The sequence below is a fragment of the Notamacropus eugenii genome, chromosome 3 (assembly GCF_028372415.1).
Source record: "Notamacropus eugenii isolate mMacEug1 chromosome 3, mMacEug1.pri_v2, whole genome shotgun sequence".
NCBI lineage: Eukaryota > Metazoa > Chordata > Mammalia > Diprotodontia > Macropodidae > Notamacropus > Notamacropus eugenii.
In genome coordinates, this window is record NC_092874.1 from 278,183,583 (window position 1) to 278,201,761 (window position 18,179).

At 38.7% G+C, this 18,179-nt stretch overlaps 1 protein-coding gene across 4 annotated transcripts in view; it reads right to left on the bottom strand.

Annotated features, from left to right (window-relative positions):
- Window positions 1-10,815: 10,815 nt before the first annotated feature.
- Window positions 10,816-18,179, bottom strand: part of NTN4 (netrin 4) — a 164,908-nt gene continuing 157,544 nt past the window's right edge. For all 4 annotated transcript variants that reach the window (XM_072655623.1, XM_072655621.1, XM_072655620.1 and 1 more), the window contains exons 9-10: window positions 16,732-16,902; window positions 10,816-12,303 (exon numbers count right to left, since the gene is read on the bottom strand). In XM_072655623.1, coding sequence (XP_072511724.1) covers window positions 12,167-12,303; window positions 16,732-16,902 — 308 coding nt within the window. In that variant the 3' untranslated portion in view covers window positions 10,816-12,166. The remainder of the gene's footprint in view (window positions 12,304-16,731; window positions 16,903-18,179) is intronic.

The following is an 18,179-nucleotide window of genomic DNA, read 5'->3' on the forward strand; positions in this document are numbered from 1 at the left end:
TTTCTAAAAACTATGATTGTGTTTGGCTGACTAATTGATATTAAATTATAATCATCAGGGAAGCCTACTGATGGGGGCTCATGAGCTATAGCAATAGAAAGATATCCCTCAATCCCTTATTTTTATTATTTATTAATTATTATTTATTATTTTTATTTTTATTATTAACTCTAAAGCCCTGCTAGGATGTAGTAGTCATGCTCTGGAGAATTCATGAATTCAGATAGTAGTTCCAGAGCACTTACAGTGGGATATCAAGATTAAAAAAAATTACAATTCTTTTCCTTAAGAAGCTTAAAACCAAATTAGGATTAACCGTAGAAAGTTGGGCAAAGTGAGATGATAGTTATGTTCAGATGAGTTTTCTCTTGGAACCTTCCTCAATGGTTCTTTCTAAGCTTTCTCCTGGGCAAATAAAAGAAAGAATGGGGTCTGAGACAGTTAAGTAGCACAGTGGAGACAGCACTGGACCCAGAGTCAGGAAGATCTGAGTTTGAATCTAACCTCTGGCATTTACTATCTCTGTGACCCTGGGCGGGTCAGTTTCCACATTTATAAAATTGAGATGATAATAGGCCCTCCTTAGGGTTGTTGTGAGAATAAAATGAGATGATATTGCAAGGCATTTTGTAAACTTCAAAGTATCATCTGAATGCTAGTTCTTGTTATTATTATTAAAAACATCAATTTTAGTATCATTGTGTTCTTAAGAAAGGGCCTGACTGCTATTTAACATGGACTTTACACACCTACATGTAATCCCTGAAAACCCTTTGTTGAATTATATTTAGATGTTATTGAATACATTAACTAACATCTTAGGCAACTCAACCATTTGGAAGCCCTGTGGTCCCTTCTCCAAAAGTAGTGCTGCATGTCTTTAGTTGATATTTTGAGGACGAAAAGTGGTAGCTATCTAAACATAACTCATTCTCACCTTTGCTCTCAAGCTATCCTGCTCCTGCCCACATGGACCTGTTATGTTCTTTTTAAAAATTATTTTATTTTCATGTTGAATAGAAGAATTAAAATGAATGGGAGAAACCATAAAACAAAACAAAACGTAACACAAAGGACCTGTTATATTATTCAGCAACAAGCCTTTATTTATACAATATTTCCCAAGCTAAGATACCCTCCCTGGGCTTCAACTTCCTCATTTATAAAATGGGAGTTTTAGACTATAAGGTCTCTACCAAATCAAAATCACTATGTTCTTCCTTACCTTAAATGTACATATTATGGTTTCATCAAATTCTTATTTATTTCCACATATTCTATTCTATATATTTCTAAATATTCTATTTCTTCCATTTGAAACTTCTTGTAATCTGATTATAAAAATGATAGACTGTGACTCTGATGGACATGTGGACAATAAAACCACAACTGGTAAATAAATATATGTTAGGTGGCGCAGTGGATAGAGCGCTGAGCCTGGAGTCAGGAAGACTCATCTTCCTGAATTCAAATCCTACCTCAGACCCAAGCTGTGTGACCCTGGGCAAGTGACTTAACCCTGTTTGTCTCAGTTTTTTCATCTGTAAAATGAGCTGGAGAAGGGAATGACAAACCACTCCAGTATCTCTGCCAAGAAAACTCCAAATGGGGTCACAAAGAGTCAGACATGACTTAAAATGACTGAACAACAACAAGAAACAGAGAAACACATATGTGCTTATGCTCAGGGAGCTCACAGCCTGAGACACCAGGAGGTACCATGAAAAGATAACAGTATATGGCAGGATAAGAAAGAGGAGGGAGTTCTAGCTAATGGGGAAAAGCTCTAGATGGGGAGTTAAGAGAGTTTGTGACTGTGGGCAAATCACAAATTACTCTTTGGGCTTCGGTTTCTCCATCCGTGAAATATTGTGGCTGGACTAGTGTGATCTCTGAGGTTCCTTCTACCTGTGCATCTAAAATTGGAGTCTTTTGAAGGAGAACAAGAGGAATAATTATTAATTAGTCCTGTAGAGAGAACAGAATGGAAATCAGCTCTCCCTCCTATCCCCCTTTCTCCTGCTTCTAATGAGGATGAATAGGTAGTATCTTAGGATCTCAATCGCCAGTCTCTGGAAGACTATGACTGCATCCACCATGAAGCTCAGTACTTCATGAGGATACAGAACAGCTTTGGTTCCAGTGAAAGTAACAGAATAGAGAACCAAAGGCAAGGCTGGACGCACACACACACACACACACACACACACACACACACACACACACACACACACATATATATATATATATATATACACATATGTATATAGGCAAGGCTGGACATATATATATATATATATATATATATATATATATATATATATATATATATATATATATATATATATATATATATATATGTATGTATATATTCAGGCAGGAGGAGATCCTGGAATCACGGACACCAAAGACCCATCCATCTTCTTGCCAAGTAACAATCAGAAGCTGGATAGGGAACCCTTTTCTTCTCCTCTTCCCTCCCCCACCCATGTTCAATCTAAAAGAATGCATGGGAACAAAGACGCATAAATTGCTGGTGATGAAAGAAATTTGTTCAGGGTCTAGGGCACACTGAAGATATTATTTATCTTCATACAGTATAAAGATTACCCCTGTCGGACTGCCAAGGTCAGTGAGTTTGTCTCCTGGTAACAGTTTGATAAATTTGAGCTGAATTAGTTGAAACAGCCCTGGGGCACCATTCACTGGGGCAGTTTTCTTTGCATTGAAAAGTAGGAGCAGTTTTCTAGAGTCTTATTTTTATGTAATTGTACTACCCTCATTAAGACCTTCTAACCAACCACTTTTCTGTATAGAGGAAAGAGTGAGCAGAGCATGAATAGGAAGGTCAGCCTTTTTATAAAAGGAAAATAAAATCAGAACAGCAAGTATTTGCTGAAAAAGTTTTTCATCAACGCTTGGATTGATACAGGCAGTTATCCCAGATAGGGTAGGGTATAATAGCTGGCTAGGTATGATGACTTCTCTTTACTATGACAATCACTCCTGAAACTGGGGCATTTTATAAAAGGATAAAAACAAAGAAAGCGACCCCCAGCTTCCCAGGAAATAGTCCATGCTAACTAGTGCGTCTCTGTGCCCAGCCCCGAGGATCTTAGAGCCTTGAATTGAGGATGCTGGGCCAGTCTGTCAGTGTTTGGGATTGAAAATAATTTACAAAACAAAAGTTTGACCTTCCCATAGAGACAGGCCATGGTTCTTGGTTAGGAAGGCTGGCAGGGAATTTATGGAGTTAATTATAAAGCATTGGTTTATTACATGGATAAAGCCCACATGCCTAGGAGTGGGGCATTGACACTGAGCTAGGGACTTGAATTCTTTTGTGGCTGGAATGCAGTGGGACTTCCCAAAGGGCTGGAAGAATGACTAGAATGTCTTCTATTATTGTTATTTCTCGTCATAGATTTGAGTGAATCTTCTCAAGCTGCTGTGACGTGATGAGCCCACAGCAGGCACTGGGGGAGAGCAGCCGGGCACTGCTCCCTCCATGGCTTATGCAGGCATGTAACAATACCTGTCTAACACATGCGTGTCAGACAAAGCTGTCGTAAATCTTGAAGCCCAACAGGAAAATTAATGAGCACGGCACAGAGCAGGACCCTGTCAGCTCCATAATAGGGCTGTGGGAGGAAGAATTCTGTTGCTTCCCTCTGGGCATTAAGGGCACCTCAGAAACTGATGCTTTGTGGTCATTATCCAATTATAACTGCTTTTTGCACTGAAGAATTTAGTCATTTATTGCTTTCAATTCATCCAGGGGAAACAGCGGCTGCTACTGCAGCCATGGTGAGGGAGGCCTGTGGTGCTACTGCTGAGTTACTTCTTTGGAAACAAATTTTTTGGTAGAGAATGTCACATCTTAACTTTGGTTATTTTATGATGTTAAATGCAAAAAGATGACCAATCCCCCCTAATAAAACCCAACCCAAACAAATCACCTCACCTCATGTTTTCTAACATCCCTAGAACATGTAAAGGGATTATATCTTTCCTTTACAGAGAGAAACTGAGGTAGCAAACTGAAGTCTCTTGTTGAAGGTTATCTAATCCATGATGGGGGAAGAGCACTGGACTTCTACTTTCCTACCGGATTGGGAGCACATAGCCTAAGGACATTTGTAGTCTATCAAGTGACTCCAAGTAATGGAGTCTTGAAGAGTTGTTTGACTGAAGGTTCATTAAGTTCCCTCTTTTAAGACTTAGTAAAAATGAGTGGATCTAAAAACTCAAGGTTTTCTTTTTCTAGGTAACATTTGGTGTGATTTAAAAAAAATCAGTTGCACACTCTGTATTTCTGCTGCAAGCTATTTCATTTAATATTTATCAAAGAAAAGAGAAAACACTAATAAAAATAACTACTTGTCTGTCCATCCTCAAGTCTCAAAAGTTCTCCTGGCTGCTGAAGGTCACTAAGGCAGGGTGACATGAAGACAGGGGATGGAGAATGTGTGTGTGTATATGTGTGTGTGCAATGGGAGAGGAGGGTTTTTTAGGTCAGGAAAGATATCTGACCTTTTGGTCAACAACGCCGGTCAAAAGTCCCATAAACAAGCTGCTGAGAGCTTTCTGTGGTTTAATGATGCTTCCTTGCTCCCTCTTGTTCTTTCCACAAGTTCATACCTTCTTTCCTTCTCCCTTTTCCTTCTTTCTACCCTCAGACCTCTACCAGAGAATATATATGTGCACCCAGGGGTGGGGAACAGCACTGGCCACACAAATAGGTAGAGAAAGAAACTCTCTTTTGGTGTGATTTGTTTGGCATTGAAAGGTCTGAATGGCTTAAGATATCTCCTCTGCTGGCTTGCCACATGCAGTTAAAATAAATCTTTAAAAAGTTCCAGAGGTGTGTGATTTTAATTGGGTCAATAAGGCATTATGCGATTCTGAAGGGGTAACACTTTACCTCGCTAACATATTAGAACAGATGAATTTTATCTGATTATTCCATTAGTTCCTTATTAATAATTCACCTTTATATAGGACTTTAAAATTTATAAAGCGCTTTTCTCAGAACAACTCCGTGTGGTGGGGCAAGTACCTCCTTTTCTGATGAGGAAACTAAGGCTGGTTTAGTAAATGTAGGATTTCCTCCAGAAGCACTCTCACTCCTTCTCCATCTCATCTTTGCAATGGCAGGCTTGGTCCCAGAGGTGGTCACTAACTGCAGTTCCAGGGCTCTTTATGGGTCTACTCTTTTAAATTCATGAGTGTTTATCAAAGAAAGGAGCAAACCCTGACTTGTCTGTCCTCAAGCCTAATGAGTGCCCACCAGTGTGTTATAGATGCAAGGAGACCAGTAGACACAGTTTGCTCACAGCAAAGGCATTTTACTGAGACAGCACAGTAACAACTGTAGCTATAAAACACCCATCCCTTCCATAAAGCACAGGTACATTCTTCCACACATCTACTGAGTATCAGTGGGGTGAGATGGCACAAAGAGTAAGTACAGTGGTAGAAAAGAGTACATGTAGGGAACATAGGCCGACAATTCAAGCATCAGGTACCACAGGCCGTGTCCTTTTTCTCCTTGTGGCATCTTCATGCTGCTCCCCTCTGGGCACAGAGTTTCCGCTATGTGGGCCACTCAGCTGGGCTTTCTGGATCTGCGCAACACTCGATGAGTAGCCAGGGCTACTTATCTCTTGAATCCATGCCGACTCTCTTCTTGACTGCTAGGGGTCCCACTGCTTAGAACCACTTTCACCGACTCATTCTCTGCTTCCTGTTGGCTATTGTGTCTCTTGATAAGCAAGTAACTCCACTGTAAGATGATAAAGTCCACTGACAGGGGGAAAGATCCCCAACCTTGCCCTCTGGTAGAGGTTCAGGGTTTCATGCCACAAAGGGACTTTCTGCCTCGACTGTTCCTCCAGTGCAGCCAAGGCTGGCAGGTACTGATGTACTTGTAGCTCATTATCTGTTCTCTGGGACCAAGACTGGCCGTTGCAATTAATCTGATTGGGCTGCCTCTGAGTATTGCTGACACTTCTGTAGTCATGACTGAACATACTGCTCTCTGACTTGTGCTCACTTTATTCTACATTAGCCCATACATCTTCCCAAGCTTTTCTGAATGCTTCCTATCTGTTATTACTCATAGCACAACAGTGTTCCATCATTTTTCTTCACTCATTCTCCCAACAGATAGACACTCATTTATTTAGACCACGTAAGTTAATATTTTGGTATATAAGGGACTTTTTTTGTGACCTCTGGAATATGCCCAGTAATAGAATTATGGGTGAAAATTATGAACAGTTTAGTCACATCTCTTGTTAATTTCAAACTGTTTCCTAGAATGGATGGAGATATTCAGGAGTCGCCCAATAGCACCTAATGCAATTGTCTTCCCACATCCCCTTCAGCACTGACAATTTGTATATTGATCATCTTGGTCAATTTTCTGGGTATGAGCTGCTATTTTAATTTACATTTCTTTTCATCTTAGTGATCTGGAGAATTTTTCAGGTGGTTGAGAAACATGTCACATAGACCTTGCTTTAGTTTAGAAAGAAATAATCTGCCTACTACATATGTGTAACTTTCAGTTATTTCTTATATTATCAAGATGAAAGAGTTTACATATACTCACTTGAAAAAAAACGCCTGTTTTCTGTCTGCTGCTCTCTTTCATTCTTCTATAGGTTTACTTCCTCTTCTCTGGTATCTGTTCTCTCTTACCTATGAAAGTTTTTGCATACTTCTTTTGTTTTCTTTCCTTGCTTCTATAGCTTATGTAACGCAGGGCTCAAAGAATTAAAAATGCTTTTGAAATCCACAGGTCATCAGCTCAGGAACATCAGCAATTGAATATTAGGTTACTATACCCAAGACATATTGGACTCCAGAATCCAGGACAAAAGTAAAAAGGGAAAGAACCCTTACCAGTTCATCTTAAATATAAATGATACAATTTTACTTCTGTGATGGTAATTACAACAGTGAGTATAACAGAGAGGAGGATAGAAGAAAAACTGTGTAATTAAGGACACAGTGGAACAATGGGATGTATTGCAACTTGGAGTATGGAGAAGTGGGAAGATGACAGTCAGTCAGAATAATTAATAAAGTTATTAACTCTATGGGACCATCCACGGAGAAAATGGTGCTTCCATGATAAGTCTGTGATGGAAGAGAGGTAGCACTGGTGGAAGGAAACCTGGGCTTAAATCCCTTTCTTGATATATATTGGCTGTGTGCCAGTGGACAAGTTACATTACCTCTCAGTGGCCTAGACTCTCTTTGACAGAGGTTCTTAATCTTTTTTGTGTCCTGGACCTCTTTGATAATCTGGTGAAGTCTATGGATCCCTTTTCAGAATAATGTTTTTGAATGTACACAATAAAATACATAGAATTACAAATGAAACAAATCTATGGAAATATAATAAAAATTCACGAATTCAAGAACCACTACTTAAAGATTATAAGTTATAAATCTGCACTGACATAAGGAATTTCTTGAGAGTTCTTTATACTAATGAAATCATAGGTCTGTACTCTTCCCCTGAAAAATCCCTATTGAACTGTGTCATATAAGTGTTGTTCTGCCTAATCTCTCTCTCTCTCTCTCTCTCTCTCTCTCTCTCTCTCTCTCTCTCTCTCTCTCTCTCTCTCTCCATTTATTTAATTTTGGTGGAACCAAATGATGAGATTAGGCAAGCTATGGTTATTGAGCTCCTTCTTGAGTTTACAAACTTATAGCTCATAATATGCAAATGTCTCACCTCTATTCATTTCCCTTTTTTATGTCTAACATATTTCCTTTTTAGTCATTCAAAAAATACGCCTGGAAATTTGTCACTTTAAATGGTACTTAGGCAGTGTCAGATGTGGTCATGGTGTCGCTGTAGGAAAAAAAAGATTTTAATTAAAGCCTTTGGGCTCCGTGTGGGTGTGGGTTGGCAGGGACCTCACTTTTCTTTAAACATTTCCTTATTGGTATCCCAAAAGACACCCCTTTGCCTCTTTCATTCCCTTGTGCAAATCTCCCATGTAATATTATAGTTATTCATAAATATTTTCCTTCTGAACTGTGGGAAAGAAGTTGTGAGTAGCTTTGACTCTTTGATAAGGTTAGGTTTGGGGACAGCTTGTCACTGAAACAATGAACACAAAAGCAAATGAGCCCTGGGGACCGTGGACAGAGCTTGTCAGCTGCAGTGGTCTTCCATTCCCTAAGAGAGCAAGGAAAGGGATGTAGGATTTTTGAGATTCCTTTCCTCTCACTTTCCAATGTTGATAATTGATTTCAGATTATTGAGGGATGGGTTTGCTTTGTGAAAAAAAATCACATCTATTTTTCCCCTAAAGAGTTCTATTAATCTACACTGTATCTTTCTATTGAGTACAGCCAGATGTACATGGATTTTAAAATTTAATGGTCACTTCCCCATAGATTTGGCCCCATTAGTGTAACTCTGAAAAGGTTATCCTATTCCTGGGACTTTCCATTGCATCAGATATTAAATATTAGCAACATTCCTCTGCAGGGTGAATGATGTAACGCGAGGGCAAAAACTGTGCTGACCTCAGGCAAAGTATGCCTGATGTATTTGGAAATTACTCATGCAATCTGCTGACTAATAAAGCAGAGAAACAGATGGTAGAGAGTTCTGGGGAAGGAATGGTGGTGGGGTGGGGAAGGTCATCAGAATAATTAAGAAGGAAAAGTCCTCACATGCATGTAATGAATGAAAGCTTCTTTCAGTTCTCTGTCTTGGTAAAAGATACATGCCCAACAAATGACCATCCAGTTTCTTTCTGAAGACCTCAAGTGATGGGGCACCCTTTAATCTTCAAAGGCTGCTCATTCCATTTCTAGACAACTCTAGTCATTAGGAAGCTTTCCCTCACATAGCACCAAAGTCTGCTTCTGTAGCTTTCACCCAATATTCCAACTTCTGTCCTTTGGGATCAGGCAGAATTAATATGATAACCCTTCACATAAAAGATAATTTTGATGTCCCTCCTAGGTCTTTTCTTCTGAGTTAAATACTGCCAGTTGCTTTAATTGACGGTTTTATGACATGGTTGTCAATCCTCTCACCCACCTAGCTGCTGTCTTCTAAGCGTGAGCTGCAGCTTGTTGACCTTCCTAAACTGTATCACTCACAACTGGACATCATTCTTCAGATGTGCTCTGAGCAGGGCAGGGCACAGCACAACTGTTACTTTTCCTTTTCAGAAAAGGAGGCCTCTATTCATGAAGCTGTTTTGGTTGCTATGTCTTACTGCTGACCCATACTGAGTTTGCAGTTCCCTGAAACTGTGATGTGTCTCTTTCAATTGCCATCATCCCTCCATCTTGAATTTATGTGTTTGATATAATGAAGCCCAATGTAGGACTTTACATTTTTTTCTATTAAATTTCATTTTTATTACATTCAACTTAAATCTGTAACCTGTAGAGACATAAAGTGGAATGAGAATTAGGCCACTGGGAGGGCAGCCCCCCTGGACACTCTGTTTCTCTTTTTGTTGCCTGGGAACATTACCACTTGCCATTTACTTACTTATAGGGCCATATATAATTTGTAATCATATAATTTGAGCTGGAAGGGACCTTGGAGGCCATGTATTCTATACCCCTCCCCATTTTACAGATATGGAAACTGAGGCCCAGGGAAGTAGTGACTTGTACAAGGTTCCACATGTAGTAAGTGGGAAAAGCCAGTATTTCAACCTAGGTCCCCTTGACTCTAAATCCTGCAGTCTTCCCACTGTATCATGTTGCTTTCCTACTACTTTGGAAATTATAAAACTTGTTTAAGAAAGTTAAAACTGTAGAACAAGACTTTCAAATGATTTGTGCAATAGGAATGAAGACAACATGAGGTGATTATAATTGAAAACTATTTAAAGACACTGCAAACATGGCTAATAACGAAATATGTTTTGCATGCTTTCACATGTATATATTTTGTATGTATATGTATATATATTGCTCGACTCCTCAATAGATAGAGGAGGGTCAGGTGAGGAAGAATTTAGAACTCAACATTTAAAAAAAAGAATGTTAAAAATAAATGAACCTAAAAAAAAAGACACTGCAAAAAAGATACTTCATGGGGTGAAAACATATTTAGAAATGTTTAGAAAATCAGGATCCCATATATTTTAAAGTCTAGTTATTTTAAAAGTCTTAAGAGCTATAAATAAATTTGAAAATACATTCATAAATTTGAAAATATAGCTTTAACTATATGAAACATAAAAGGATAGAGTTGGGTCATCCAGAAGTTTAAGAATGAAACCTATATCCTTTTATTAAAGGGATTTGTTCTGTGAAGTTTGGATTCAGTCAAAGGCCTGCACTTGAGGACCTAGAGGGCCACAAGTGCCCTTGAGGTCCCAGGTTCCCTACCCCTGCTTTAGCTTCTTTTTTTGCCATCCTTACAAATTTCTTTTGGTAAGAATTAATCAGCATTGTCAAGATGAATGAGATAGTCAGCAGGGAACTTTTCCATGAAAGGTTAACTCAAAAGCTTAGGGACTGATGAAGGAAGATAATGCTTGTAGAAACACAACCCATTGGGACCAACCTCCACTCTAAGCCAAAATCTCAGGAAAAGAGCAGCATAGAAACTTACTATATGTCTGAGTGTGTGTCAGTCATTTAACCTTTGGAACTAACCTCAGTTTCCCCATCATTAAAATGAAAGGGTTAGAACAGGTGACCTCTAAGGTCCAGTCCAGTGCTAAATCTAAGTAGTGGATGCTTTTGTTTTCTCAGTGTAGGAAACTGGGGTTGAGTTAATTTTTTATGAGACTAAAGCACTTTAAAATGATGATCAGGAAATCATATTCTTTTATTATATATATGAAATATAAAAACAAATTACCACACAATATATATATATATTTTTTGCAAAGTCCACAGGACCTCAGAAAAATATGTTCTGTATAGGAAGTGATATAATGCGATTCTTACAGCATTGAAGTTCATTTCTGTATACTCAAGTACAGAAGAGGCTGCAGGTAGTGTTTAAAAGGATTACAGAAGATGAGTAATGACAACATTGGTAATTAATTTGGTGAATTGTCAAATACGATGGTGATAATAATGGAGAGAAATAATGACCATATATGCTGAACATGACATGGAGCAAAACCAATTCAACATTGAGACAAACACTAACCACAGACATAAAATGAATTCTCCATTGAAATGCTGGCTTGTGCAGTTGAAAAAGTGGGTTTCTCTTTCATGTCTGCTTCATTTTATCCAGGAAGAGTTCTTCTCTACTGATGATCATATCATCTCATTTTTAAGTTTTTTTCTTCTTTAATGAATATTTTTTTAAAAGTTCCATCACAGTGAATATCTGCAGAATCTAAACACTGGTCTGAAGTTGGGACTTCAGTGCAAACACATTTATTTATTTTTTTAAGATTACATCTTCAGAAAGTTTGTCCAAGTGTTCATTGGACAACCTCTTTTACTCTGTCATGTTTTATTCCACACTTAGAGGGTGTCAGGGGGTGCTTCAGTTCCTGTAGTCCTCCCTCCACCCCCGCCGCTATCTTCTTTCCCTTCCCTCAGTAAAAACTCCAAACTTCCACATCACAAAGTGGTAGGCAGTAAAGTGCTTTATACAAGGAAAGATTATTTACATGTGGAGAAGATCCATTTAACACCCTGTGGACCAAAGTTCATACACAGTGAACAAAACAAGGCTCTTTTAAGAAACCCCTTTGTTGACATCAGGTCCTTGGGGTGCTCAGTTGATGTCCTGCTAAAGATTTTAAATAGTATGAAATGTAAGCAACACCTTAGATGCTGGTCGATCTTAATCAGACATATTACTCTTAATGGATAACTGTAAAATACTACGATGCTATTACAGTGCTTCCCATCATATATGAATTTCCAAATCAGTCCCATAGAGGCCAGTTATCAACACCTTGTTCAACTTTCCATCTCTTTATGCAAATAATTGTCAGCTTTTCCCAAAGAAGTCATTATGTATAACTTAAACATTTGCCAAAGAAGGAATCAGAAGAAACCTATGGATTGCAACACTTCTCTATGCATTTTGGCACTTTTTTTTACATTCCAGTTTCATTTCTGAGATCTCCTTTCCATTCAGTTTGCATTTTGTGCACAGAGAAATGCCATTGGGGACCACACACCTTTGAAGTTACTTGCAATCCCTTTTTAGAATCTCCATGACTTTTCTTCCAAGAGCTGGTTTCCAGTGCTGCACAAAACTTTTCATATTCACAATCAGTCTGCCTGTTCTTACATCTTCATGCCCTGCAATAAGGTACTCCAAACCTAGAGGCAGAGAACAAGATAAAGAACCATGCAACATGAAGCCTTGTTTGAAAGAGAACGACCAATGACTCAGCTCTCTTGAGTGTGAGCAAGGCCCAGCAGATGGGTGCCAGGAGGACCATTTGATCTGGGCCACAGATTTTAGTAGGTACAGAACTTACCATTCAGTTAATAGAACAGAGCATTTGAATGGTACATTTTCCCTACATAATTATTGAATCTGCAGAGAAAACAGTTTTAAAATATTAGTTAAATTTTTTTAAAAGTATGCCATTTTTGATGCCCTGGTTTGTTTTCATGCATCATTTTATATATATGTGAAGCTGTGAAGTACTACTACAATTAGGGCTAGGCATCTAGATCCCTCAGCATGTCTGGACCTTTGAGAGCAGATCACCAAAAAGCTCTTTTGCTTTTCCTGTTGCTGCTACAGATATAGTCAGTCATTCACTGTTGATTCAAGTGGTATTTATTGGGTGCTTGGCCTTGTACCGGGTGCTGTGAGGGATAAAAAAGAAACTAATTTGGTTTCTATTGCAAGAAGTTTAAGATCAAATTGGGCAGACAAAATATACATACATGAATCTGCCAGAGAGGAAAAACAAAACCATGACAAAGGACTTTTGAATAATTCTTTGAATAATTGCTGTAATATTTCCAACTGTGATGAACTCTGTTGACTCTGACTTGGCTTGGCAGAAGCCAGGTTAGGAAGTTGTCCACTTCCTGGAGGGAAGTCAAAACAAAAGTTAAACCATTTTTTTTTTAGTATTTACATTAAAAAAAAAAAGATTGATGTCTTTTGTTTTTATATCTTTTTCATTTTCAAACATATCCTCCCCCACCCTTCTGCCACTGAGCAAGCCTTCTCCTGCACAAAGATTAAAAAAGAAAATAAAAGGTTTAATATAACCAACCAACCCATCAAACGCCTCTGACAACATATGCAATGTTCCACACCGATAGTCTGCCCACCTCCATCGTGACAAGAGGGAAAACCTTTTGTTCTTAACGTCTTTTTAAAAGTCTGGGGAAGTTTCTCCCCCCAGTACTCACAGCTTTCATCCCAGGATGACAATATTGTTTAGAGGTGGAAGGGCCCTCACTGTCATCTACAAACTCAAACCCATGTGTGAAAAGGAATCCCCACAAAAACATATTCAGAGTGGGATTCCTCAGACTCAGATTAAAGACTTCAGGTAAGGGGGCAGCCACACAAGTGACTCACACCTCGACAGCTCAACGTGGGGAATGGTAAGCCAATATCTGCCTCTTGACAGTTTCTATCAGCCTGCTGGCCCTGGTGCTTCCCTCTACAGGCGTAAAGAAGCCTAATCTCTTCCTGATCCCCAAGTCCTTCAGATGTGCCAGGATGTTTAGCTTGGGTCATGGCTGTGGCAACTCTCTTTACTTGTCATTTTTCTTATCCCTGGAACCAATTACTGATGGAGGTGTGGGAAAATAGCTACTTTTAAAATATCTGCCACTAACGTCCTATTCTGATGTCTTATCACATGAGATATAGATGACCTAGGACTCTCTGTATGATAGTAGAATACAAGCTTGATTTCTTGGGTTTTTGTTGTTCAGTCATGTGTGACTCTGTGACCCTGCAGACCACAGCACACCAATGTTGTCCATGGGATTTTCTTGGTAAAGATACAGGGTGGTTGCCTTCTTCAGTGAACTGAGGTAAATAGAGGTTAAGTGGCTTGGCCAGCATCACCTGGTTAGTAAGGGCCTGAAGCTAGATTTGAACTCAGGTCTTCTTGACTCCAGGCCCAGGACTCCACCTACTAAGCCATCTAGCTGCCTTCTCTTAGGTTTTACTATGTTGGAAAGTTAGATGTTGTGTCTTCTACCTGAGAATCAGACTAGCCAAGTCCAAAGAGGCTGGAAGTTAGTAAGTTAATGTTTATCAGCACTTACTATATGCCAGGTACTATACTAAGTACTGAAAATACAAAAAAAAAAAAAGGGGGGGGGAAAAATAGCCCTTGCTCTGAAGAAGCTCATAGTCTAACATGCAAACAACTATGCACAAACAAGATATGTACAGGACCAAATGGAGATAGTCTCAGAGGGAATACACTAAGATAAAGGAGGATTGGGAAAGGCCTCTTGAATAAAGTGGGACTTCAGCTGGGACTGAGAAGAAGCCAAGAGGCAGAGATGAGGAGAAAAAGAGTTCCAGGGGACATTCAGGTGATGACTCTTGAAGACATGAAAGGTCTGCAGCCTGTGTTGGTAGAATAAATATTGGACTGTGATGAAATCACAGATCTAAAATCTAAAATGATCCAGACTACCATTTCCTCTGCCCCCATTAGAAGTGATAAAAGAAAGCTGATTATCATTTAATTTTATTAAGAGAAATAAAAATGTAGCAGATCTAAAAAGAGCATGAACTTTTTTCCTGCTTTAGCTATAGATCAAAGGATATCGGGGGTGGGAGTGGGGTGGGTCCTTACCACTGGCTATGAGAAAGCAGAATAGATTAATTTCATTTCATAGGTAAGAAGGTAAGAGCTTGGTTTCCAGTTTCATTTCCGATAATCAAATCATCTGTCTCTAAGTTTTCTTGAAATAATTTGATATCTATTTTCCTAGGTTTGCTTTTTTCATTCACCAGCCATCAGTACCCATTCCCATCTTGCCATGTTACAGACACACAGTAGGTACACAATCAATGCTTCCTGAATGAATTTGTAAGTCTGTTCATTTAGTTACATCAACTCTTGTTAGCACTGACCACGGTGACTTTAGGAGACATGTAGGCATGGAAGATTTCAGAATTTTCTTATCACTCTTTTTTGTGGCCCCAGTTCTTTGAGTTGTAAAAAATGGAAAGCATAGTAAAATAAAAGATTGTCTGGCTTTCCTTTGGCCAGTTCCAGTCTTTTCTTCAAAGTAAGTAAACATGTTTTCCAGAATTCTTTGAATAACTGCTCTTAGGTTTCCAATTGTGATGAACTGGGTCGATTCTTTTGAGTCAGTTTGGCAGAAACCTGATTAGGAAGTGCAGTCTACTTCCTGGAGGGTGGCTCAGATAGTTAAACCTTTTGTTTTTAATTTCTTCCTAAGAGTCTGGGCATTAAAAAAATTCCTGGCATTGAAACAGAATTATTACTGGCAAGAACCTCAAAAACCTATATCATTGGACAAATACAGCTTTAATTAGTGATCTTTAGTTTTCGGAATTAAACATTTAACATTCTATTTTCTTATTTATTTAAATTTGTTCCCACTTAAAATATGTATAATGTTTTAAAAAATAATTTATCCTTTCCATCAATAGAAATATATAGAATTTAGATGGAATATTGAGATGGGGGCAACACCAACAAACTCAAAAGGAATTTTATAAATTATTTTCTTCATTTTAAGATTTTTGGGAAAAATTCTATTAAAATTGTTATTATTATAATTTGGTTGTTGGCTTGTTCCTTTGAAGGTAGGAGTTCGAAGAATACAGAACTCTTATAATATAACTTGAAGACCTGGCATACTGGAATAAAAATGAGGCAACTGGTCTCAGCAGTGCTGTTTAAACAGGTGATATTCACATGAACAAGGGAATAAAGAGAACTTTCCTGAAATTATTCCATGCCCTTCTCTCCCTCATCTTTTAGATACAATTTCTAGTTTTTAAGTTCTAAGGAAGTTGCAACATCTCCAGATTTTCCTCTACCAATATCTTCTCCTTTTTTTCATGAATGCTGATTTTTTGTTTGACATTATAATAATTACTTAATGAAAGACAAGATAAGAAATGAAGACTGCTCCCCCCTCCCAGAAGAAACAGATGCTTCTTACTCAAAAATAAATTAATTCAGAATTATATCTGCAGATGGAATTTCACATTTGGATTTCCTTTGAGAAAAGACTTTTAATCAAGGCAATACCACTACATCTAGTTTTCAGATGAAGAGCTAAGTGCTCTTAGCTTTTAATCACACCTAAGTGTGATTAAAAAATTCAAAAGTACTTTTTCCCTTCCATGACACTAACTTGCTAAATTTGAAAATGTCATGTTAGTTTATGGGGCACAAAGATAAGAACAAGAATTTTTTTTAACGTTAATTCAAGATGATCTGATTTGAGTTGTTCCCAGAATTACAAAGGTAAACTGGACTCTTATTCAGAGTTGTGGTTTGGAGGATAATAGTCATTATGACATCTCACAATTAGATAGGGCTTTACTGTTTACAAACAGCTTTCCTTACCACAACCCTGCAAGTATCATTATTTCTATTTTATGAAGGAGGAAACCACTGTACCGATGTCACAGCATTAGCAAGTGTCAGCCCGATCCTGAATCCACTAACTTCAAATCCAGTGGTTTTTTCTACCTCTATAACAAGGGGCAGTCTGTAGAGAGCAAGTATGTATTCAAAAGTTTCTTCTTTAATAAAAGTTAATACTAACCAGGATTAAGGATCGGGCAAGTGCAGCCTCTGTTGGTCCAGGACTCTGGGTAGAGGGTTCTCTTTCCTCGTAGAATCTTTAATTTGGTGGATTTCAATACTTTTTTGATCTTCACATTGACTTCAGCATGAGAGCCTTTATCATGAGCCGATAAAATCTTTATTTTTAGTACTGCAAGGACACAATTCCAAAAGGAGAAAAGCAAAAAAGTATCAGACACACAGTTCAAGTTTGAGGAAAAATGAAAAGATTAACTACAGAGGAGCACAAAGGACAAATACCAATGCTGAATCTAGCTTTGGTCATCTCTGTAAATACCAGTCAGCTGCCCCCGTCTGCCTGTGCGACATTACTCTTCTCTTGCAGAGTCCCAGTCTTTCTGTTGCGACTTACACATCCCCAAGCTAGGGAACATGGCCATCCAAGTGTGAGTTCTCTCAAGCACATACTGCCCAGAGATGGAAAAAAGACAACCATGAGGGGAAACACATTTCTTTTTAGAATCTGGTTGTGAGGCTAGAAGCTCCTTGAGGAAAGGGATTCAGTCAGCTAATAGGTGCTTATTAAGGGTTTATTACATGCCAGGCACTGTGCTAAAGGCTGGGGATACAAAAAGAGGCACAAAACGAGGTCGTACTCTCAGGAACTCACACTCTAATTGGGAAGATGACATACAAACAACTATGTACGTACAAGATATAAGGATGTTGTCACTCAATGAAAGTGACAATGAGCCTGTCTCCTTCTCCCCTCTGTAACAATAAGAGAGACTAGCATTTATTGGGAGGTGAAAAGGTCCCACCAGTCCTGCCCTTCCAGGTAACAGCATTAAAGGGATGTGACTGGGGAAAAGTGGAGTGAGACAGAAGCAGCCAGTGAGTGTGTTATTCTCTGGAGAAGTACTTTCCATCTCTCCGAGGTTCCCATGGAAACCTTTGATTGTGCATGGCAGGTCAGAGACCCCTGCCCTATAACCTAGAGTGGCTACTGAGGGTTCTTAAAGCAAGGTTCAGGATTGGCCTGAGGACATACAAGGGGAAGCTGGGGCCTGGCGACAGAGGCCCTTTAGAAAGCATGTGCAGGACAGGTTTGGGAGATGGGGCTTCTAGCAGTGTAGCAGAAGAAGGAGCTAGAGACTGTGGTGAAAGAGTGGTTCTGTACTGAACACAGTAACACTAACTTTGTATGATGATCAACTGTGATAGACTTGGCTCTTCTCAGCAATACAATGATCCAAAACAGGTCCAAAAGACTCATGATGGAAAGTGCTACCCACATCCAAAGAAAGAACCATGGCATCTGAATGCTGAGTGAAGTATACTATTTTCACCTTTTTTATTGTTTTTTATTTCTCATGATTTTTCCTTTTTGTTCCGGTTCTTCTTTCACAATGTGACTAATACAGAAATATGTTTAATATGATTGTAAATGTGTAACCTATGTCACAT